Here is a 23,562-nt window from a genome sequence, read left to right as displayed (position 1 = left end):
CCCCCCAGCCCGGGGGGGAAACACCCTCCCTGCATCTACCCTGTCGAGCTCTGTAAGAATGTTTCAACGAGATCGCCTCTCATTCTTCTAAACTCCAGAGAATACCGGCCCAGTCTGCTCAATCTCTCCTCATCGGACAATCCCCCCCCACATCCCAGGAATCAGTCTGGTGAAACTTCGCTGCACTCCCTCAATGGCAAATATATCCTTCCTTAGGTAAGGAGACCAGAACTGTCCACAATACTCCCGGTGTGGTCTCACCAGGGCCCGATATAATTGCAGTAAGACGTCTTTACTCTTATACTCAAATCCTCCTGTAAAAAAGGCCAACGTACCATTTGCTTTCTTAATCACTTGCTGTACCTGCAGGTTAACTTTCAGTGATTGGTGTACAAGGACAGCCAGGTCCCTCTGAACACCAACATTTCCCAATCTCTCACCATTTAAACAATACCCTGTTTTTCAAGTTTTCCTACCAAAGTGGATAACTTCACATATCTCCACATTATACTCCATTTGCCATGTTCTTGCCCACTCACTGAGCCAGTCCATCTCCCCGTGAAGCCTCTTTGCATCCTCCTCACAACTTACATTCCCACCGAGCTTTGTACCATCAGCAAACTTGAATGTGTTGCAGAAGAACATCAGAAACAGGAGCAGGAGTCGGCCATTCGGCCTCTCGAGCCTGCTCCGCCATTCAATACGATCATGGCTGATCCGATCATGGACTCAGCTCCACTTCCCCGCCCGCTCCCCATCACCCTTCACTCCCTTATCGCTCAAAAATCTGTCTATCTCCGCCTTAAATATATTCAATGACCCAGCCTCCACAGCTCTCTGGGGCAGAGAATTCCACAGATTTACAACCCTCTGAGAGAAGAAATTCCTCCTCATCTCAGTTTTAAATGGGCGGCCCCTTATTCTAAGACCATGCCCCCTAGTTCTAGTCTCCCCCATCAGTGGAAACATCCTCTCTGCATCCACCTTGTCGAGCCCCTTCATAATCTGATACGTTTCGATAAGATCATTCTTCTGAATTCCAATGAGTAGAGGCCCAACCTCCTCAACCTTTCCTCATAAGTCAACCCCCTCATCCCCGGAATCAACCGAGTGAACCTTCTCTGAACTGCCTCCAATGCAAGTATATCCTTTCGTAAATACGGAAACCAAAACTGCACGCAGTACTCCAGGTGTGGCCTCACCAATACCCTGTATAACTGGAGCAAGACTTCCCTGCTTTTATACTCCATCCCCCTTTGCAATAAAGGCCAAGATACCATTGGCCTTCCTGATCACTTGTTGTACCTGCAGACTATCCTTTTGTGTTTCATGCACAAGGACCCCCAGGGTTGAGTTCCCTCATCCAAATCATTGATACAGATTGTAAATAGCTGGGGTCCCAGCACTGATCCCTGCGGCACCCCACTAGTTACAGCCTGCCAACCCAAAAATATCCTGTTTGTCCCTACTCTCTGTTTTCTGTCCATTAGCCAATCCTCAATCCATGCTCCTATATTACCCCCAATCCCATGAGCCCTAATTTTGTTTCGAACGTCTTGCGTGGCAACTTATCGAATGTCTTCTGAAAATCCTAAATATATTACATCCACTGGTTCCCCCTTATCAATTCTAATGTGCGTTGGTATAGTCTAGTCTGGGGGTGACAGAGGCGATGGATGAAGGTTTTGGCAGCAGAGAAGTTCAGGTCAGAAAAGAAAGACTTGCATTTAAATAGCGCCTTTCACGACCACCAATGAAGTACTTTTGGAGTGTAGTCACTGTTGTATTGTGGGAAACGCGGCAGCCAATTTGCGCACAGCAAGCTCCCACACACAGCAAAGTGATAAAGACCCGTTTATTCCTACTCTCTGTTGTCTGTCGATTAACCACTCCTCAATCCGAGTATATTACCCTCAATCCCATGAAGGTTGGCATGCAGGTACAGCAGGTGGTGAAGAAGGCAAATGGTATGTTGGCCTTCATAGCGAGAGGATTTGAGTATAGGAGCAGGGAGGTCTTACTGCAGTTGTACAGGGCCTTGGTGAGGCCTCACCTGGAATATTGTGTTCAGTTTTGGTCTCCTAATCTGAGGAAGGACGTTCTTGCTATTGAGGGAGTGCAGCAAAGGTTCACCAGACTGATTCCCGGGATGGCAGGACTGACATATGAGGAAAGACTGGATCGACTAGGCTTATATTCACTGGAGTTTAGAAGGATGAGAGGGGATCTCATAGAAACGTATAAAATTCTGACGGGACTGGACAGGTTAGATGCAGGAAGAATGTTCCCGATGTTGGGGAAGTCCAGAACCAGGGGTCACAGTCTAAGGATAAGGGGTAAGCCATTTAGGACCGAGATGAGGAGAAACTTCTTCACTCAGAGAATTGTGAACCTGTGGAATTCCCTACCACAGAGAGTTGTTGAGGCCAGTTCATTGGATATATTCAAAAGGGAGTTAGATGTGGCCCTTACGGCTAAAGGGATCAAGGGGTATGGAGAGAAAGCAGGAAAGGGATACTGAGGGAATGATCAGCCATGATCTTATTGAATGGTGGTGCAGGCTCGAAGGGCCGAATGGCCTGCTCCTGCACCTATTTTCTATGTTTATATGTTTCTCTGACCCAGATCATCTGTTTTTCTGATGCTGATTGAGGGATAAATATTGGCCCCAGGTATACTCCCCCTGCTCTTCTTCAAAATAGTGCCCTGGGATCTTTTACATCCACCTGAGTTAGCAGACGGGGCCTCGGTTTAACGTCTCCTCCAATAGACGGCACCTCCGACAGTGCGGTGCTCCCTCAGTACTGCCCCTCCGACAGTGTGGCGCTCCCTCAGTACTGCCCCTCCGACAGTGTGGCGCTCCCTCAGTACTGCCCCTCCGACAATGTGGCGCTCCCTCAGTACTGCACCTCCGACAGTGCGGTGCTCCCTCAGTACTGCCGCTCCGATAGTGTGGCGCTCCCTCAGTACTGCCCCTCCGTCAGTACGGCGCTCCCTCAGTACTGCCCCTCCGACAGCGCAGTACGACGCTCCCTCAGTACTGCCCCTCCGACAGTGCGGCACTCCCTCAGTACTGCCTCTCCGACAGTTCAGCGCTCCCTCAGTACTGCCCCTCCCACAGTGCAGTGCTCCCTCAGTACTGCCCCTCCGGCAGTGCGGCACTCCCTCAGTACTGCCCCTCCGGCAGTGCGGCACACCCTCAGTACTGTCCCTCCGGCAGTGCGGCACTCCCTCAGTACTGCCCCTCCGGCAGTGCGGCACTCCCTCAGTACTGCCCCTCCAAAAGCGCTGTACGGCGCTCCCTCAGTACTGCCCCTCCGACAGTGCGGCGCTCCCTCAGTACTGCCCCTCCGACAGTGCGGCGCTCCCTCAGTACTGCCCCTCCAACAACGCTGTACGGCGCTCCCTCAGTACTGCCCCTCCGGCAGTGCAGCACTCCCTCAGTACTGCCCCTCCGACAGTGCGGCGCTCCCTCAGTACTGCCCCTCCGACAGTGCGGCGCTCCCTCAGTACTGCCCCTCCGACAGTGCGGCACTCCCTCAGTACTGCCCCTCCGACAGCACTGTACGGTGCTCCCTCAGTACTGCACTGGGAGTGTCAGCCTAGATTTTTGAGCTCAAGTCCCTGGAGTGGGACTTGAACCCACCATCTTCTGACTCAAGGCGGGACAGTGCTGCCCACTGAACAGCGGCTTACACTCATGGATGGAGACGGGCAAAGTTGAGACGGTGGCAATGTGTGGTCTGTCGGTTATGGGGCAGGAGGCTCATTTCAAGATCAAATATGGCACTGCCAATGAAACGTTGGGGACGTGATGGTCTGTGCGTGACTCCGCCTCCTACCCGTTGGGAGAGATATACGCACCTCTGTCGGAAATCCCCGTACAGGATACGATTGGGGAAACCCTTGCGGCAAATCCTGATGCCCTCCAGCACTCCGTTGCACCTCAGTTGGTGCATGACCAAAGGGTTGTCCATCATACCTTCACAGAAAAGCAAAGAGGAGATTATCGGTCACCCACCCACAGTACTGCCCCTCCTCGTGGCTCCAGGGTGGCCTTTGCGGACAGACGGGGCAACAGACACGGAAAACGGGAGGAGAGTTAGAGAGAGGAAAAGAGAGTTTGAAGACCAGGCCCTCAAATCTACCACCGAGCTCATGGTCTACAGGGCTGTAGTGATACCCGCCCTCCTGTATGGCTCAGAGACATGGACCATGTACAGTAGACACCTCGAGTCGCTGGAGAAATACCACCAACGCTGTCTCCGCAAGATCCAGCAAATCCCCCGGGAGGACAGACGCACCAACGTTAGCGTCCTCGACCAGGCCCAACATCCCCAGCATCGAAGCACTGACCACACACTCGACCAGCTCCGCTGGGCAGGGCCACATTGTCCGCATGTCCCCCAGACACGAGACTCCCCAAAGCAAGCGCCCTACTCGGGACTCCTTCACGGCAAGCGAGCCCCAGGTGGGCAGAGGAAACGTTACAAGGGACACACCCTCAAAGCCCTCCCTGATAAAGTGCAACATCCCCACCGACACCTGGGAGTCCCTGGGCCCAAAGACCAGTCCCGCCCTAAGTGGAGGAAGTGCATCCGGGAGGGCGCTGAGCACCTCGAGTCTCGTCGCCGAGAGCGTGCAGAAAGCAAGCGCAGGCAGCGGAAGGAGCGTGCGGCAAACCAGTCCCACCCTCCCCTTCCCTCAACCACTGTCTGTCCCACCTGTGACAGGGACTGTGGTTCCCGTATTGGGCTGTTCAGCCACCTGAGGACTCACGTTAAGAGTGGAAGCAAGTCTTCCTCGATTCCGAGGGACTGACTGATTCCTTCAGAGGGAGTCTCCCCATCAGGGACCCCTTTTAAAGAGGGAATATTGACGGTTTAGGGTGATACACTTGACATTTTTTAGGATTTTGAAAGGAATGGATAAGTTGGATAGAGAGCAATGTAACCTGCTGGTGGGAGAGACTCGGAGTAGGGGCGGGCATCCCCTTAAAATCAGAGCCAGCCCGTTGTGGAGCGGTTAGCAAAACACTTCGTCACACACGGTGGGAGCAATGTGGAACTCTCGCCCACATAAAGCAGCAAGAATCTGGGCTCAATTCATCATTTAAATCTAAGTGCCTGGGTATCAGGCTCGAGGGGCTGAATGGGCCTCCTCCTGTTCCTGTGTAACGGGCTCGAGGGGCTGAATGGGGCCTCCTCCTGTTCCTGTGTAACAGGGCTCGAGGGGCTGAATGGGCCTCCTCCTGTTCCTGTGTAACAGGCTCGAGGGGCTGAATGGGCCTCCTCCTGTTCCTGTGTAACAGGCTCGAGGGGCCGAATGGGCCTCCTCCTGTTCCTGTGTAACAGACTCGAGGGGCTGAATGGGCCTCCTCCTGTTCCTGTGTAACAGGCTCGAGGGGCCGAATGGGCCTCCTCCTGTTCCTGTGTAACAGGCTCGAGGGGCTTAATGGGCCTCCTCCTGTTCCTGTGTAACAGGCTCGAGGGGCTTAATGGGCCCTCCTCCTGTTCCTGTGTCACAGGCTCGAGGGGCTTAATGGGCCCTCCTCCTGTTCCTGTGTAACAGACTCGAGGGGCTGAATGGGCCTCCTCTTGTTCCTGTGTAACAGGCTCGAGGGGCTGAATGGGCCCTCCTCCTGTTCCTGTGTAACAGGCTCGAGGGGCTGAATGGGCCTCCTCCTGTTCCTGTGTAACAGACTCGAGGGGCTGAATGGGCCTCCTCCTGTTTCTGTGTAACAGGCTCGAGGGGCTGAATGGGACTCCTCCTGTTCCTGTGTAACGGGCTCGAGGGGCTTAATGGGCCCTCCTCCTGTTCCTGTGTAACAGGCTCGAGGGGCTGAATGGGCCTCCTCCTGTTCCTGTGTAACGGGCTCGAGGGGCTGAATGGGCCTCCTCCTGTTCCTGTGTAACAGGCTCGAGGGGCTGAATGGGACTCCTCCTGTTCCTGTGTAACGGGCTCGAGGGGCTGAATGGGCCTCCTCCTGTTCCTGTGTAACAGGCTCGAGGGGCTGAATGGGACTCCTCCTGTTCCTGTGTAACGGGCTCGAGGGGCTGAATGGGCCTCCTCCTGTTCCTACCTGGAATTTTCCGTTCATTAGGAATTATACATCTGACAAAGTGAGGGTGAGTTGATCGAAGGTTTGCCATCAGCTTGTTGAGATTCTCCTGCAAGGATAAAGAAAAGGTATCAAACGGCGATTCGATACGAGTTCCACCTCGAGCCCTCTGTCGCCTCCCGACTCCCCGAAGCCTCTCCACCGCCTGCAAGACACGAGTCAGGAGTGTGATGGGGAACTTTGCCCGGGATGAGTTGCAGCCTCCAACAAAACACTCGAGAAGCTCGACGCCATCCAGGACAAAGCAGCCCCGCTCGATGGGCCACGCCACCCACCACCTCCTCCGACACTCACTCCCTCCACCACCGGCGCCCCCTGGCTGCAGTGCGCACCGCGGCAACTCGCCTCTCCAAGCCCGCGGCTGTTTCGGGTCAAGTCGGCCGAGGGACCCACGGTGCAGAAGCCATTTGCACCGAATCCAATTGCGGTTCACCAACCAGCTACGAGCAAACCACGAGAGGACACCACCAACGTTAAAACTTCCAACACACACACACACACACACACACACACACAAGTCGACCATGACGCCAAATTCCCCGTCCCCAGCAGTCCGGCGAAGAACTGACCAACTCACCCGCACCCACACCAAGACGATCGACAAGGGAGCGAAAGGCCCCCCAGGTCGTCTCACCCTGTAAATGAGTGCACTATTGACTTTTGGGCGAGGCGTGGGGGGGTGGGGGGGGGGGAGTGATGTTATGTATGCAATCCGATGGAACCAGCATTCTACTGCCACCAAGAGGGCGCATCTGTTGGCGTCCCAGGCGATCCCAGCGTCCCTTGGGAGCGCTGTATCATGAGCCGGCCTCCCATGCTGTTGCAGCACGCTGGAGTCAGACGACAGAGACAAAGGCCGCACTGACTCAAGTCGACAGTGCTGACCCACGTTGCTGTAGTCGAGACAATCACAGGCACGATGCAGGACAAGGCAGCCCACTTCATCGGCACCCCCACCCACCTTCGGCTTTCACTCCCTCCACCACCTCCAGCATTTATTGCCCATTCCTAATTGCCCCTCGAGAAGGTGGCGGTGAGCCTCCTTCTTGAACCGCTGCAGTCCCGTGTGGTGAAGGTGCTCCCACAGTGCTGTTAGGGAGGGAGTTCCAGGATTGTGACCCAGCGACGATGAAGGAACGGCCGATATATTTCCAAGTCGAGGGATGGTGTGTGACTGGGAGGGGAACGTGGAGGAGGTGGTGTTCCCATGCGCCTGCTGCCCTTGTCCTTCTGGGCGGGTAGAGGTCGCGGGTTTGGGAGGTGTTGCCGAAGAAGCCTTGGCGAGTTGCCGCGGTGCATCTTGTCGACGGTGCACACTGCAGCCAGGGGGCGCCGGTGGTGGAGGGAGTGAGTGAGTGTCGGAGGTGGTGGAGGGAGTGAGTGTCGGAGGTGGTGGAGGGAGTGATTGTCGGAGGTGGTGGAGGGAGTGAGTGTCGGAGGTGGTGGAGGGAGTGAGTGTCGGAGGTGGTGGAGGGAGTGAGTGTTGAAGGTGGTGGGTAGTGTGGCCGATCGAGCGGCCTGCTTTGTCCTGGAGCTTCTCGAGTGTTGTTGGAGCTGCAACTCATCCAGGCGATCCCGAGTATGGAGGGTGGCCGGTTCTGTTACCAAGAGAGGTGTTACTGTGTGCGCGAGAACGTGATGTCCCACTTACCCTGTGCAGGGCAGATACGGTCTGGAAGGAAGACCCCTTCTTCTTTGTCCCCTTCTTCTGCTCCGTCACTGAAACAGATAAACACAACAAAATCAGTTGTCACGACAGAGTAAAGCTCCCTCCACACTGTCCCGTCACACACTCCCAGGGCAGGTACAGTACGGGGTTAGATACAGAGTAAAGCTCCCTCTACACTGTCCCATCAAACACTCCCAGGGCAGGTACAGCACGGGGTTAGATACAGAGTAAAGCTCCCTCTACAATGTCCCATCAAACACTCCCAGGGCAGGTACAGCACGGGGTTAGATACAGAGTAAAGCTCCCTCTACACTGTCCCATCAAACACTCCCAGGGCAGGTACAGGGGGTTAGATACAGAGTAAGGCTCCCTCTACACTGTCCCATCAAACACTCCCAGGGCAGGTACAGGGGGTTAGATACAGAGTAAAGTTCCCTCTACAATGTCCCATCAAACACTCCCAGGGCAGGTACAGCACGGGGTTAGATACAGAGTAAAGCTCCCTCTACACTGTCCTATCAAACACTCCCAGGGCAGGTACAGGGGGTTAGATACAGAATAAAGCTCCCTCGACACTGTCCCATCAAACACTCCCAGGGCAGGTACAGCACGGGGTTAGATACAGAGTAAAGCTCCCTCTACACTGTCCCATCAAACACTCCCAGGGCAGGTACAGCACGGGTTAGATACAGAGTAAAGCTCCCTCTACACTGTCCCATCAAACACTCCCAGGGCAGGTACAGCACGGGGTTAGATACAGAGTAAAGCTCCCTCTATACTGTCAGTACGGCAGTGTCGGAGGGGCAGTACTGAGGGAACGCCGCACTGTCGGAGGGGCAGTACTGAGGGAGCACCGCACTGTCGGAGGGGCAGTACTGAGGGAGCGCCACACTGTCGGAGGGGCAGTACTGAGGGAGCACCGCACTGTCGGAGGGGCAGTACTGAGGGAGCACCGCACTGTCGGAGGGGCAGTACTGAGTGAGCGCCGCACTGTCGGAGGGGCAGTACTGAGGGAGCACCGCACTGTTGGAGGGGCAGTACTGAGGGAGCGCCGCACTGTCGGAGGGGCAGTACTGACGGAGCGCCGCACTGTCGGAGGGGCAGTACTGAGAGAGCGCCGCACTGTCGGAGGGGCAGTACTGAGGGAGCGCCGCACTGTCGGAGGGACATGACTGAAGGAGCGCCGCACTGTCGGAGGGGCAGTACTGAGGGAGCGCCGCACTGTCGGAGGGGCAGTACTGAGGGAGCGCCGCACTGTCGGAGGGACATGACTGAGGGAGCGCTTGCACTGTCGGAGGGGCAGTACTGAGGGAGCGCCGCACTGTCGGAGGGGCAGTACTGAGGGAGCCCCGCACTGTCGGAGGGGCAGTACTGAGGGAGCGCCGCACTGTCGGAGGGGCAGTACTGAGGGAGCGCCGCACTGTCAGAGGTGCAGTACTGAGGGAGCCCCGCACTGTCGGAGGGGCAGTACTGAGGGAGTGCCGCACTGTCGGACATGCCATCTATCGGAGGAGACGTTAAACCGAGGCCCCGTCTGCTCTCTCGGGTGGATGTATAAGGTCCCGGGGCACTATTTGGAAGAAGAGCAGGGGGAGTTCTCCCCGGTGTCCTGGGGCCAATATTTATCCCTCAATCAACATAACAAAAACAGATTATCTGGGTCATTGTCACATTGTTGTTTTTGGGAGATTGCTGTGCGCAAATTGTCTGCCGCGTTTCCCACATTGCAACAGTGACTACACTCCAAAAGTACTTCATTGGCTGTAAAGCGCATTGGGACGTCCGGTGGTCGTGAAAGGCGCTATATAAATGCAAGTCTTTCTTTCTTTCATTCCAGTAAACCTACGCTGTTCTCCCTCAAAGGCCAATGTATGCTTGCTGAGGTGCACAGAGCTAGGTCATCGGTGATCAGGTAGGGTCGAGGGTCACCGTTGGGCCGAGGGTCATTACTGGGTCAAGGTTCGTTGTTGGGTCAAGGTTCACTGTTGGGTCAAGGATCACGGTTGGGTCAAGGATCACGGTTGGGTCAAGGATCACGGTTGGGTCAAGGATCACGGTTGGGTCAAGGATCATGGTTGGGTCAAGGGTCATGTTTGAACCAACGGTCATGGTTGCGCCAAGGGTCATGATTGGGTCAAGGGTCGCAGTTCGGCCAAGGGTCACTGTCAGGTCAAGCACCCACCAGAATCGGCTCCAGCGTAGTTGGCGAAGAGATTGGCCAAGATCTTCATGGAGGACTTCTGGTAGAGGCCAACCACCGTCTCATTCAGCGGGTCCTTGTTCTTCTGGAGCCAGCCCGAGATGTTGTAGTCCACCGTGCCCGCGTAGTGCATCAGCGCAAAGTGGGCCTCAGGCTTCCCCTTGACCACTCGTGGTTTCTGGAAGTTGGCCGACTTGCCCAGGTGGTTGTCGTAGAGTTTGGCCTTGAAGGTCATGTCGCTGGCCTTGGGAAACATGCACTCCTCCTCCAGGATGGACATGATGCCCATGGGCTGTGGGGGGAGAGAGGGGGAGTGTGAGAGAGGGAGGGAGGGAGGGAGAGGGGGAGAGGGAGGGGGAGAGTGAGAGAGGGAGGGAGAGAGTGAGAGGGGGGGGAGAGAGAGAGAGGGGGAGGGAGAGAGCGAGGGAGAGGGAGGAGGGAGAGAGAGAGAGGGAGTGAGAGAGGGAGATAGAGAGAGGGAGAGTGTGAGGGAGAGAGGGAGAGAGAGAGAGAAGGAGAGGGGGAGAGTGTGAGGAAGGGAGGGAGAGTGAGAGAGAGTGTGTGAGGAAGATAGTGAGAGAGGGGGGGAGAGAGGGAGGGAGAGAGGGAGGGAGAGAGAGAGAGGGAGAGGGAGGGAGGGAGAGGGAGAGAGAGGGAGAGGGAGGGAGGGAGGGAGAGAGTGAGAGAGGGAGTGAGAGAGGGAGATAGAGAGAGGGAGAGTGGGAGGGAGGGAGGGAGAGAGAGAGAGAAGGAGAGGGGGAGAGTGTGAGAGAGGGAGGGAGGGAGAGAGGGAGGGAGTGAGAGAGGGAGGGAGGGAGAGAGGGAGAGTGACAGAGAGATAGTGTGAGGGAGAGGGAGGGAGGGAGGGAGGTAGAGAGAGGGAGAGTGTGGGGGAGGGAGCAAGCAAGGGAGGGAGAGTGAGAGAGAGTGAGAGGGGGAGGGAGTGAGAGAGGGAGAGGGAGGGAGCCTTGGGGAACATGCACTGCTCCTCCATAAAGGATTGGGAGAGAGACGGGTGGATCGGGAGAGGGATGGGTGGATCGGGAGAGGGACGGGTGGATCGGGAGAGGGATGGGTGAATCGGGAGAGGGACGGGTGGATCGGGAGAGGGATGGGTGGATCGGGAGAGGGACGGGTGGATCAGGAGAGGGACGGGTGGATCAGGAGAGGGACGGGTAGATCGGGAGAGGGATGGGTGGATCGGGAGAGGGACGGGTGGATCGGGAGAGGGACGGGTGGATCGGGAGAGGGACGGGTGGATCGGGAGATCAGAATTGAGAGAAGGACATGAGGACCTCCTAGAGACACACCTTCTCAATGAGGTCTATACAAGCCTGGAGGTCCATGCCGAAATCGATGAACTCCCACTCGATGCCCTCCTTCTTGTATTCCTCCTGCTCCAGGACGAACATGTGGTGATTGAAAAACTGTTGCAGCTTCTCATTGGTGAAGTTGATGCAGAGCTGCTCAAAGCTGTTGAACTGAGAACCAGAGAGAATCCCACGTTATTTCCCCATTAAAGTCTTCCGTTAGCCCCCCCGTCCGAACTCGCACCAAGTCCCGTTCCCCCATCACCCCGTGTGCTCGCTGACCGACATTGGCTCCCGCTCCGAAAACGCCTCCATTTTAACATTCGCCCCAATCTTTTGTTGTCAAATGTCTCCGAACCCTAACCCCAACCCTAACTCATCCCCCTGTTGTACCTGCCCTAGGAGTGTTTCATAGGACAGTGTAGAGGGAGCTTTACTCTGTATCTAACCCCCTGTACCTGCCCTGGGAGTGTTTGATGGGACAGTGTAGAGGGAGCTTTACTCTGTATCTAACCCCCTGTACCTGCCATGGGAGTGTTTGATGGGACAGTGTAGAGGGAGCTTTACTCTGTATCTAATCCCATGCTGTACCTGCCCTGGGAGTGTTTGATGGGACAGTGTAGAGGGAGCTTTACTCTGTATCTAACCCCCTGTACCTGCCCTGGGAGTGTTAGATGGGACAGTGCAGAGGGAGCTTTACTCTGTATCTAACCCCCTGTACCTGCCCTGGGAGTGTTAGATGGGACAGTGTAGAGGGAGCTTTACTCTGTATCTAACCCCCTGTACCTGCCCTGGGAGTGTTTGATGGGACAGTGTAGAGGGAGCTTTACTCTGTATCTAACCCCGTGCTGTACCTGCCCTGGGAGTGTTTGATGGGACAGTGTAGAGGGAGCTTTACTCTGTATCTAACCCCGTGCTGTACCTGCCCTGGGAGTGTTGGGTGGGATGATGACGATATGTTTAAGGGATGAGGTTAATACTCACGTCAAAGATCTCAAACCCCGCGATGTCCAACACACCGATGAAGTACTGTCTCGGGAGTTTGGTTTCCAGGGATTGGTTGATCCTAAAAACCATCCAGTTGAACATTTTCTCATAGACGGACTTGGCCAACGCTCCAGTTGAGTAGGACACCTATTGGAGATTGAGTAAACGTCAGATTGTGTTATCTGGGGTGAGGGTTGGGGTGTATGAGTTTTTGGGGGAGCTGGTATAGGGATTGGGATTTGGATAGGGTTTGGAATGTTTGCGCTAAGGATAAGGATGTATTTATTATTCGTTCTCGGGCGTCGCTGGCAAGCATGGGCATTTATTGCCCATCCCTAATTGCCCCTGGAGAAGGTGGTGGTGAGCCGCCTTCTTGAACCGCTGCAGTCCGTGTGGGGAAGGTGCTCCCACAGTGCTGTTAGGGAGGGAGTTCCAGGATTGTGACCCAGCGACGATGGAGGAACGGCCGATATATTTCCAAGTCGAGGGATGGTGTGTGACTGGGAGGGGAACGTGGAGGAGGTGGTGTTCCCATGGACCTGCTGCCCTTGTCCTTCTAGGGGGTAGAGGTCGCGGGTTTGGGAGGTGTTGCCGAAGAAGCCTTGGCGAGTTGCCGCAGTGCGTCTTGTAGACGGTGCACACTGCAGCCAGGGGGCGCCGGTGGTGGAGGGAGTGAGTGTTGAAGGTGGTGGGTAACGTGTCGATCGAGCGGGGCTGCTTTGTCCTGGATGGTGTCGAGCTTCTCGAGTGTTGCTGGAGCTGCAACTCATCCAGGCAAAGTGGGGAGTGTTCCCTCACACTCCTGACTTGTGTCTTGTAGACGGTGGAGAGGCTTTGGGGAGTCGGGAGGTGAGACACTCGCCGCAGAATACCCAGCCTCTGACCCACTCTTGTGGCCACAGTATTTATGTGTCTGGTCCAGTTAAGTTTCTGGTCAATGGTGACCCCCAGGATGTTGAGGGTGGGGGATTCGGCCATGGTAATGCCGCTGAATGTCAAGGGGATTTTTAAATGGGCGGCCCCTTATTCTAAGACCATGCCCCCTAGTTCTAGTCTCCCCCATCAGTGGGAACATCCTCTCTGCATCCACCTTGTCGAGCCCCCTCATAATCTGACACGTTTCGATAAGATCACCTCTCATTCTTCTGAATTCCAATGAGTAGAGGCCCAACCTCCTCAACCTTTCCTCATAAGTCAACCCCCTCATCCCCGGAATCAACCGAGTGAACCTTCTCTGAACTGCCTCCAAAGCAAGTGTATCCTTTCGTAAATACGGAGACCAAAACTGCACGCAGTACTCCAGGTGTGGCCTCACCAATACCCTGTATAACTGGAGCAAGATTTCCCTGCTTTTATACTCCATCCCCTTTGCAATAAAGGCCAAGGTTCCATTGGCCCTTCCTGATCACTTGCTGTACCTGCAGACTAACCTTTTGTGTTTCGTGTAAGTGTAGGTTCACGAGGTTAATGAGGAGGAAAAACTGAGATGACGAGGAATTACTTCTCTCAGAAATCTGTGGAATTCTCTGCCCCAGAGAGCTGTGGAGGCTGGGTCATTGAATAAATATAAGGTGGAGATAGACAGATTTTTGAGCGATAAGGGAGTGAAGGGTTATGGGGAGCGGGCGGGGAAGTGGAGCTGTGTCAACCAGGACTGGACCATTGACGGTAGAAGATTGGACATTGACCTGCCCTGGGAGTGTTTGATGGGACAGTGTAGAGGGAGCTTTACTCTGTATCTAACCCCGTGCTGTACCTGCCCTGGGAGTGTTTGATGGGACAGTGTAGAGGGAGCTTTACTCTGTATCTAACCCCCTGTACCTGCCCTGGGAGTGTTTGATGGGACAATGTAGAGGGAGCTTTACTCTGTATCTAACCCCCTGTACCTGCCCTGGGAGTGTTTGATGGGACAGTGTAGAGGGAGCTTTACTCTGTATCTAACCCCCTGTACCTGCCCTGGGAGTGTTTGATGGGACAGTGTAGAGGGAGCTTTACTCTGTATCTAACCCCGTGCTGTACCTGTCCTGGGAGTGTTTGATGGGACAGTGCAGAGGGAGCTTTACTCTCTATCTAACCTGTGCTGTGCCTGCCCTGGGAGTGTTTGATGGGACAGTGTAGAGGGAGCTTTACTCTGTATCTAACCCCGTGCTGTATCTGCCTTGGGAGTGTTTGATGGGACAGTGTAGAGGGAGCTTTACTCTGTATCTAACCCCGAGCTACACCTGCCCTGGGGGTGTTTGATGGGACAGCGTACAGGGAGCTTTACTCTGTATCTAACCCCCTGTACCTGCCCGGGGAGTGTTTGATGGGACAGTGTAGATGGAGCTTTACTCTGTATCTAACCCCCTGTACCTGCCCTGGGAGTGTTTGATGGGACAGTGTAGAGGCAGCTTTACACAGAAACATTGAAACATAGAAAATAGGTGCATGAGCAGGCCATTCAGCCCTTCGAGCCTGCACCGCCATTCAATGAGTTCATGGCTGAACATGAAACTTCAGTACCCACTTCCTGCTTTCTCGCCATACCCCTTGATCCCCCGAGTAGTAAGGACTTCATCTAACTCCCTTTTGAATATATTTAGTGAATTGGCCTCAACTACTTTCTGTGGTAGAGAATTCCACAGGTTCACAATTCTCTGGGTGAAGAAGTTTCTCCTCATCTCGGTCCTAAATGGCTTACCCCTTATCCTCAGACTGTGACCCCTGGTTCTGGACTTCCCCAACATTGGGAACACACTTCCCGCATCTAACCTGTCTAAACCCGTCAGAATTTTAAACGTTTCCATGAGGTCCCCTCTCATTCTTCTGAACTCCAGTGAATACAAGCCCAGTTGATCCAGTCTTTCTTGATAGGTCAGTCCCGCCATCCCAGGAATCAGTCTGGTGAATCTTCGCTGCACTCCCTCAATAGCAAAAATGTCCTTCCTCAAGTTAGGAGACCAAAACTGTACACAATACTCCAGGTGTGGCCTCACCAAGGCCCTGTACAACTGTAGCAACACCTCCCTGCCCCTGTACTCAAATCCCCTCGCTATGAAGGCCAACATGCCATTTGCTTTCTTAACCGCCTGCTGTACCTGCATGCCAACCTTCAATGACTGATGTACCATGACACCCAGGTCTCTTTGCACCTCCCCTTTTCCTAATCTGTCACCGTTCAGATAATAGTCTGTCTCTCTGTTTTTACCACCAAAGTGGATAACCTCACATTTATCCACATTATACTTCATCTGCCATGCATTTGCCCACTCACCTAACCTATCCAAGTCACTCTGCAGCCTCATAGCATCCTCCTCGCAGCTCACACTGCCACCCAACTTAGTGTAATCCGCAATACTCTGTATCTAACCCCCTGTACCTGCCCTGGGAGTGTTTGATGGGACAGTATCGAGGGAGCTTTACTCTGTATCGAACCCGTGCTTTACCTGCCCTGGGAGTGTTTGATGGGACAGTGTATGGGGAGTTTTACTCTCTATCTAACCCGTGCTGTACCTGCCCTGGGAGTGTTTGATGGGACAGTGTAGGGGGAGTTTTACTCTCTATCTAACCCGTGCTGTACCTGCCCTGGGAGTGTTTAATGGGACAGTGTAGAGGGAGCTTTACTCTGTATCTAACCCCGTGCAGTACCTGCAATGGGAGTGTTTGATGGAACAGTGTAAAAGGAACTTTACTCTGTATCTAACCCATGCTGGACCTGCCCTGGGAGTGTTTGATGGGACAGTGAAGAAGGAGCTTTACTCTGTATCTAACCCTGTGCTTTACCTGTCCTGGGAGTGTATGATGGGACAGTGTAGAGGGAGCTTTACTCTGTATCTAACCCGTGCTGTACCTGCCCTGGGAGTGTTTGATAGGACAGCGTAGAGGGGAGCTTTACTCTGTATCTAACCCGTGCTGTACCTGCCCTGGGAGTGTTTGATGGGACGGTGTAGAGGGAGCTTTCCTCTGTATCTAACCCCCTGTACCTGCCCTGGGAGTGTTTGATGGGACAGTGTAGGGGGAGTTTTACTCTCTATCTAACCCGTGCTGTACCTGCCCTGGGAGTGTTTGATGGGGCAGTGTCGAGGGAGCTTTACTCTGTATCTAACCCCCTGTACCTGCCCTGGGAGTGTTTGATGGGACAGTGTAGAGGGAGCTTTACTCTGTATCTAACCCGTGCTGTACCTGCCCTGGGAGTGTTTGATGGGACAGTGTAGAGGGAGCTTTACTCTGTATCTAACCCGTGCTGTACCTGCCCTGGGAGTGTTTGATAGGACAGCGTAGAGGGGAGCTTTACTCTGTATCTAACCCGTGCTGTACCTGCCCTGGGAGTGTTTGATGGGACGGTGTAGAGGGAGCTTTCCTCTGTATCTAACCCCATGCTGCACCTGCCCTGGGAGTGTTTGATGGGACAGTGTAGAGGGAGCTTTACTCTGTATCTAACCCCCTGTACCTGCCCGGGGAGTGTTTGATGGGACAGTGTGGATGGAGCTTTACTCTGTATCTAACCCCCTGTACCTGCCCTGGGAGTGTTTGATGGGACAGTGTAGAGGCAGCTTTACATAGAAATATTGAAACATAGAAAATAGGTGCAGGAGCAGGCCATTCAGCCCTTCGAGCCTGCACCGCCATTCAATGAGTTCATGGCTGAACATGAAACTTCAGTACCCACTTCCTGCTTTCTCGCCATACCCCTTGATCCCCCGAGTAGTAAGGACTTCATCTAACTCCCTTTTGAATATATTTAGTGAATTGGCCTCAACTACTTTCTGTGGTAGAGAATTCCACAGGTTCACCACTCTCTGGGTGAAGAAGTTTCTCCTCATCTCGGTCCTAAATGGCTTACCCCTTATCCTCAGACTGTGACCCCTGGTTCTGGACTTCCCCAACATTGGGAACATACTTCCCGCATCTAACCTGTCTAAACCCGTCAGAATTTTAAACGTTTCCATGAGGTCCCCTCTCATTCTTCTGAACTCCAGTGAATACAAGCCCAGTTGATCCAGTCTTTCTTGATAGGTCAGTCCCGCCATCCCGGGAATCAGTCTGGTGAATCTTCGCTGCACTCCCTCAATAGCAAAAATGTCCTTCCTCAAGTTAGGAGACCAAAACTGTACACAATACTCCAGGTGTGGCCTCACCAAGGCCCTGTACAACTGTAGCAACACCTCCCTGCCCCTGTACTCAAATCCTTCGCTATGAAGGCCAACATGCCATTTGCTTTCTTAACCGCCTGCTGTACCTGCATGCCAACCTTCAATGACTGACGTACCATGACACCCAGGTCTCGTTGCACCTCCCCTTTTCCTAATCTGTCACCGTTCAGATAATAGTCTGTCTCTCTGTTTTTACCACCAAAGTGGATAACCTCACATTTATCCACATTATACTTCATCTGCCATGCATTTGCCCACACACCTAACCTATCCAAGTCACTCTGCAGCCTCATAGCATCCTCCTCGCAGCTCACACTGCCACACAACTTAGTGTCATCCGCAATACTCTGTATCTAACCTCCTGTACCTGCCCTGGGAGTGTTTGATGGGACAGTGTAGAGGGAGCTTTACTCTGAATCTGACGCTGTGCTGTACCTGCCCTGGGAGTGTTTGATGGGACATTGTAGAGGGAGCTTTACTCTGTATCTAACCCCCTGTACCTGCCCTGGGAGTGTTTGATGGGTCAGTATCGAGGGAGCTTTACTCTGTATCGAACCCGTGCTTTACCTGCCCTGGGAGGGTTTGATGGGACAGTGTAGGGGGAGTTTTACTCTCTATCTAACCCGTGCTGTACCTGCCCTGGGAGTGTTTGATGGGACAGTGTCGAGGGAGCTTTACTCTGTATCTAACCCCGTGCAGTACCTGCAATGGCAGTGTTTGATGGGACAGTGAAGAAGGAGCTTTACTCTGTATCTAACCCTGTGCTTTACCTGTCCTGGGAGTGTATGATGGGACAGTGTAGGGGGAGCTTTACTCTCTATGTAACCCGTGCTGTACCTGCCCTGGGAGTGTTTGATGTGACAGTGTAGAGGGAGCTTTACTCTGTATCTAACCCCGTGTTGTACCTGCACTGGGAGTGTTTGTTCGGACGGTGTAGAGGGAGCTTTACTTTGTATCTAACCCCCTGTACCTGCCCTGGGAGTGTTTGATGGGACAGTGTCGAGGGAGCTTTACTCTGTATCTAACCCCCTGTACCTGCCCTGGGAGTGTTTGATGGGACAGTGCAGAGGGAGCTTTACTCTGTATCTAACCCGTGCTGTACCTGCCCTGGGAGTGTTTGATATGACAGTGTAGAGGGAGCTTTACTCTGAATCTAACTCCGTGTTGTACCTGCCCTGCGAGTGTTTGCTGGGGAAGTGTAGAGGGAGCTTTACTCTGCATCTAACCTCGTGCTGTACCTTCCCTTGGAGTGTTTGATGGGACAGTGTAAAAGGAGCTTTACTCTGTATCTAACCCATGCTGTACCTGCCCTGGGAGTGTTTGATCGGACAATGTAGAGGGAGCTTTACTCTGTATGTAACTCGTGCTGTACCTGCCCTGGGAGTGCTTGATGGGACAGTGTAGAGGGAGCTTTACTCTGTATCTAACCCCCTGTACCTGCCCTGGGAGTGCTTGATGGGACAGTGTAGAGGAAGCTTTACTCTGTATCTAACCCCGTGCTGTACCTGCCCTGGGAGTGTTTGATGGGACAGTGTCGAGGGAGCTTTACTCTGTATCTAACCCCCTGTACCTGCCCTGGGAGTGTTTGATGGGACAGTGTAGAGGGAGCTTTACTCTGAATCTAACCCCGTGCTGTACCTGCCCTGCGAGTGTTTGATCGGACAGTGTAGAGGGAGCTTTACTCTGTATCTAACCCCGTGCTGTACCTGTCCTGGGAGTGTTTGATGGGACAGTGTAGAGGGAACTTTACTCTGAATCTAACCCCGTGCTGTACCTGTCCTGGGAGTGTTTGATGGGACAGTGTAGAGGGAGCTTTACTCTGTATCTAACCCCCTGTACCTGCCCTGGGAGTGTTTGATGGGGCAGTGTAGAGGGAGCTTAACTCTGTATCTAACCCCGTGCTGCACCTGTCCTGGGAGTGTTTGATGGGACAGTGTAGAGGGAGCATTACTCTGTATCTAACCCCCTGTACCTGCCCTGGGAGTGTTTGATGGGACTGTGTAGAGGGAGCTTTACTCTGTATCTAACCCCCTGTACCTGCACTGGGTGTGTTTGATGGGGCAGTGTCGAGGGAGTTTTACTCTGTATCTAACCCCCTGTACCTGCCCTGGGAGTGTTTGATGGGACAGTGTAGAGGAAGCTTTACTCTGTATCTAACCCCCTGTACCTGCCCTGGGAGTGTTTGATGGGACAGTGTAGAGGGAGCTTTACTCTGTATCTAACGCCGTGCTGTACCTGCCCTGGGAGTGTTTGATGGGACAGTGTAGAGGGAGCTTTACTCTGTATCTAACCCCGTGCTGTACCTGCCCTGGGAGTGTTTGATGGGGCAGTGTAGAGGGAGCTTTACTCTGTATCTAACCCCGTGCTGTACCTGCCCTGGGAGTGTTTGATCAGACGGTGTAGAGGGAGCTTTACTCTGTATCTAACCCCCTGTACCTGCCCTGGGAGTGTGTGATGGGACAGTGTAGAGGGAGCTTTACTCTGTATCTAACCCGTGCTGTACCTGCCCTGGGAGTGTTTGATAGGACAGCGTAGAGGGAGCTTTACTCTGTATCTAACCCCCTGTACCTGCCCTGGGAGTGTTTGATAGGACAGCGTAGAGGGAGCTTTACTCTGTATCTAACCCCCTGTACCTGCCCTGGGAGTGTGTGATGGGACAGCGTAGAGGGAGCTTTACTCTGTATCTAACCCCCTGTACCTGCCCTGGGAGTGTTTGATGGGACAGTGTAGAGGGAACTTTACTCTGTATCTAAACCGTGCTGTACCTGCTCTGGGAGTGCTTGATGGGACAGTGTAGAGGGAGCTTTACTCTGTATCTAACCCCGTGCTGTACCTGCCCTGGGAGTGTTTGATGGGACAGTGTAGAGGGAGCTTTACTCTGTATCTAACCCCCTGTACATGCCCTGGGAGTGTTTGATGGGACGGTGTAGAGGGAGCTTTACTCTGTATCTAACCCCGTGCTGTACCTGCCCTGGGATTGTTTGATGGGACAGTGTAGAGGGAGCTTTACTCTGTATCTAACCCCCTGTACCTGCCCTGGGAGTGTTTGATGGGACAGTGTAGAGGGAGCTTTACTCTGTATCTAACCCCCTGTACCTGCCCTGGGAGTGTTTGATGGGACGGTGTTGGGGGAGGGCTCCCAGGGATGTTGAAGATCGGACGTGTACCTGTTGAACATTCTGGCCCTTGGTGACGTACTCATTGCCCACTTTGACTCGGGGATGACACAATCCTTTCAGGAGATCGGCCGAGTTCAATCCCATCAGATAGGCTGACTTATCCGCCTCTGGGAACAAAGGAAGACACGATAGCAGAGTGAGGAAAAAAAGAGAGAATATGAGATAGCCACAAAACACAAGCCTTGGGGCTCAAAGGCCCCAAACATCTGGGATACGCACCAGCTCCTTGCCAGTGATCCAACGGGAAATTTCCCATCTCTTCTTTCCATCCCACCTCCAAGCACCAAAAATCTCTCCCTCCCTCCCTCTGTCCCACATTCGCCCCTCAATGCCTCTGTCCCACATACCTCCTTCTATCTCCCACTGCCCTTGCTACACCCCTCCCTCCCATCCTACAACCGACTTCCCTCTCCCTCCGCCCTCCCTCCTTCCCCAAGTGAAATGGAGACACACCTCCTACCCCAACTTATTCTTCATCAGAAATCTCGGAGGCAAATCGGTGCAACTCCTCGTTTTCACACCCCATTGCCTTCCTCCACCTCCATTCCTTCTCCCGACCATTTAAATCCCTCCCTCTCCTCCACTCCCTCACCCTCCATATCTCTCCCCCACCCTCCCTCTCCCCCTCTCCCCCACCCTCCCTCTCTCCACCTCCCTCTCTCCCTCTCCATCCCTCTCCCCCTCTCCCCCACCCTCCCTACCTCTCTCCCTCCCTCCCTCTTTCCCTACCATCCATTGCGCCTCCCTCGCTCTCTCCCTCTCCCTCCCTCTCCCCCTCCCCCTCGCACTCCCTCCCTCCCTCTCCTCCCCCACTCCCTCTCTCCCTCCCTCTCTCTCTCTACCATCCATTGCCCCTCCCTCCGTCTCCCACTCTCCCCCACCCTCCCTCTCTCCACCTCCCTCCTCCTTTCCCTCCCTCTCCGCCTCCACTTCCCTCCTCCCTCCCCTCCCCCTCACCTCCCCACTATCACGGCACTCGCTCAAAGTCGCCTCCGCCTCCCTCCCCCTCCCCCTCCCCCTCCTTCTCTCTCCCTCTCTCCCCTCCCTCCCCCTCCCCCTCCCCCTCCCCCTCCTTCTCTCTCCCTCTCTCCCCTCCCTCCCCCTCTCCCTCCACCTCCCCCTCCCCTCCCCACTATCAGAGTTCCCCTCCCCCTATACCTCCTTCTCCCTCCATACCACTCCCCCTCCCTCCCTCCTCCTCTCACCCTCCCCTCCCCCTCCCTCCTCCCCCTCCCTCCCTCTCCCCCTCCACTCTCCCTCCCGCTCCCCTCCCCTCTCCCTCCCCCTCCCCTCCCCACTATCTCAGCTCTCAGAGCCCTCCGCCTCCCCCACCCCCCCACCCCGCCGACGCAGACCCCCTGAGCACGCGCCCTCGGGTGGCGGCAGGTCGACCATGGGGAGCACCACACGGACCTTCAGTGCCGTCGGGCTCAGCTTGCTCCTCCCGCTGTTTGGTTTTGAACCTCATGTTCCCGAAGTGCATGATGGCCCCGGTCAGCTTGTAGATCCCGATCTTCTCCTCGGCCGTGAACCCCAGGACATCAAAGGCGCTCTGCCACCGGAGAGAGGGTTAAAGACAAAGACTGAAAACTCAAACATTCTCCATATCCCCAAACCAACCTTCTCCCCATCTCCCCCAACCCCACCCACCCACCTGTGGCTCAGAGGTTAACACACTCGACATTGAGACAGAAAGTTGTGGGTTCAAGTCCCACTACAGGGACTTGAACACAAAAACCTCGGCTGACACTCACAGCGCAGCACTGAGGGAGCGCCGCACTGTCGGAGGGGCAGTACTGAGGGAGCACCGCACTGTCGGAGGGGCAGTACTGAGGGAGCGCCGCACTGTCGGAGGGGCAGTACTGAGGGAGTGCCGCACTGTCGGAGGGGCAGTACTGAGGGAGCGCCGCACTGTCGGAGGGGCAGTACTGAGGGAGCGCCGCACTGTCGGAGGGGCAGTACTGAGGGAGCACCGCACTGTCGGGGGGGCAGTACTGAGGGAGTGCCGCACTGTCGGGGGGGCAGTACTGAGGGAGCGCCGCACTGTCGGAGGGGCAGTACTGAGGGAGCGCCGCACTGTCGGATGGGCAGTACTGAGGGAGCGCCGCACTGTCGGAGGGGCAGTACTGAGGGAGTGCCGCACTGTCGGAGGGGCAGTACTGAGGGAGCGCCGCACTGTCGGAGGGGCAGTACTGAGGGAGCGCCGCATTGTCGGAGAGGCAGTACTGAGGGAGCCCCACACTGTCGGAGGGGCAGTACTGAGGGAGTGCCGCACTGTCGGAGGGGCAGTACTGAGGGAGCGCCGCACTGTCGGAGGGGCGGTACTGAGGGAGCGCCGCACTGTCGGAGGGGCGGTACTGAGGGAGCGCCGCACTGTCGGAGGGGCAGTACTGAGGGAGAGCCGCACTGTCGGAGGGGCGGTACTGAGGGAGCGCCGCACTGTCGGAGGGGCAGTACTGAGGGAGCGCCGCACTGTCGGAGGGGCCGTCTTTCTTCTGTTCCTACTAAGACTCACGTCGGTGGCCAACAGCTCCTCTCCGTCATCGATAGAGGCAACCGTGGTCTCTCCTTGGGAGATGAAGGAATAATCATAGGGATTGTTGGTGACCAGCATAATTTCTGAAAAGGACATGGGAGAGAGAGAGAGAGAGAGAGAGACGTCAGTGAGAAACCAGGCAAATTGCAGCAATACATCTCCAACCAGAACAACAGCAACTCTCGGCTAGTTTTTTGGCCGAGACGATTTCGGGGCAGTAAAGATAGTTCCTCACTCAGTAAATTTGGGGCAGCTAGACCCTGACTCAGGGGGCACAGTGCTAAGGGAAACATAGAAACATAGAAAATAGGTGCAGGAGTAGGCCATTCGGCCCTTCGAGCCTGCACCACCACTCAATAAGATCATGGCTGATCATTCCCTCAGTACCCCTTTCCTGCTTTCTCTCCATACCCCTTGATCCCTTTAGC

General features: G+C 54.7%; 1 protein-coding gene across 1 annotated transcript in view; it reads right to left on the bottom strand.

Annotated features, from left to right (window-relative positions):
- Nucleotides 1–23,245, bottom strand: part of LOC139257693 (myosin-7-like) — an 87,890-nt gene extending 64,645 nt beyond the window's left edge. Inside the window, 9 exon segments of the mRNA XM_070874584.1 lie at nt 3,865–3,982; nt 6,083–6,170; nt 7,773–7,840; nt 9,973–10,282; nt 11,301–11,471; nt 12,285–12,434; nt 20,587–20,705; nt 22,012–22,150; nt 23,114–23,245. Of these exon segments, the coding sequence (XP_070730685.1) occupies nt 3,865–3,982; nt 6,083–6,170; nt 7,773–7,840; nt 9,973–10,282; nt 11,301–11,471; nt 12,285–12,434; nt 20,587–20,705; nt 22,012–22,150; nt 23,114–23,230 (1,280 nt within the window). The 5' untranslated portion in view covers nt 23,231–23,245.
- Between the last annotated feature and the right edge of the window lie 317 nt (nt 23,246–23,562).

Source organism: Pristiophorus japonicus, unplaced genomic scaffold (genome assembly GCF_044704955.1).
Source record: "Pristiophorus japonicus isolate sPriJap1 unplaced genomic scaffold, sPriJap1.hap1 HAP1_SCAFFOLD_897, whole genome shotgun sequence".
In the NCBI taxonomy this organism is placed as follows: domain Eukaryota; kingdom Metazoa; phylum Chordata; class Chondrichthyes; family Pristiophoridae; genus Pristiophorus; species Pristiophorus japonicus.
The sequence above is the reverse complement of the archived record's forward strand: the minus strand, read 5'-3'. Positions and strand labels throughout refer to the sequence as shown.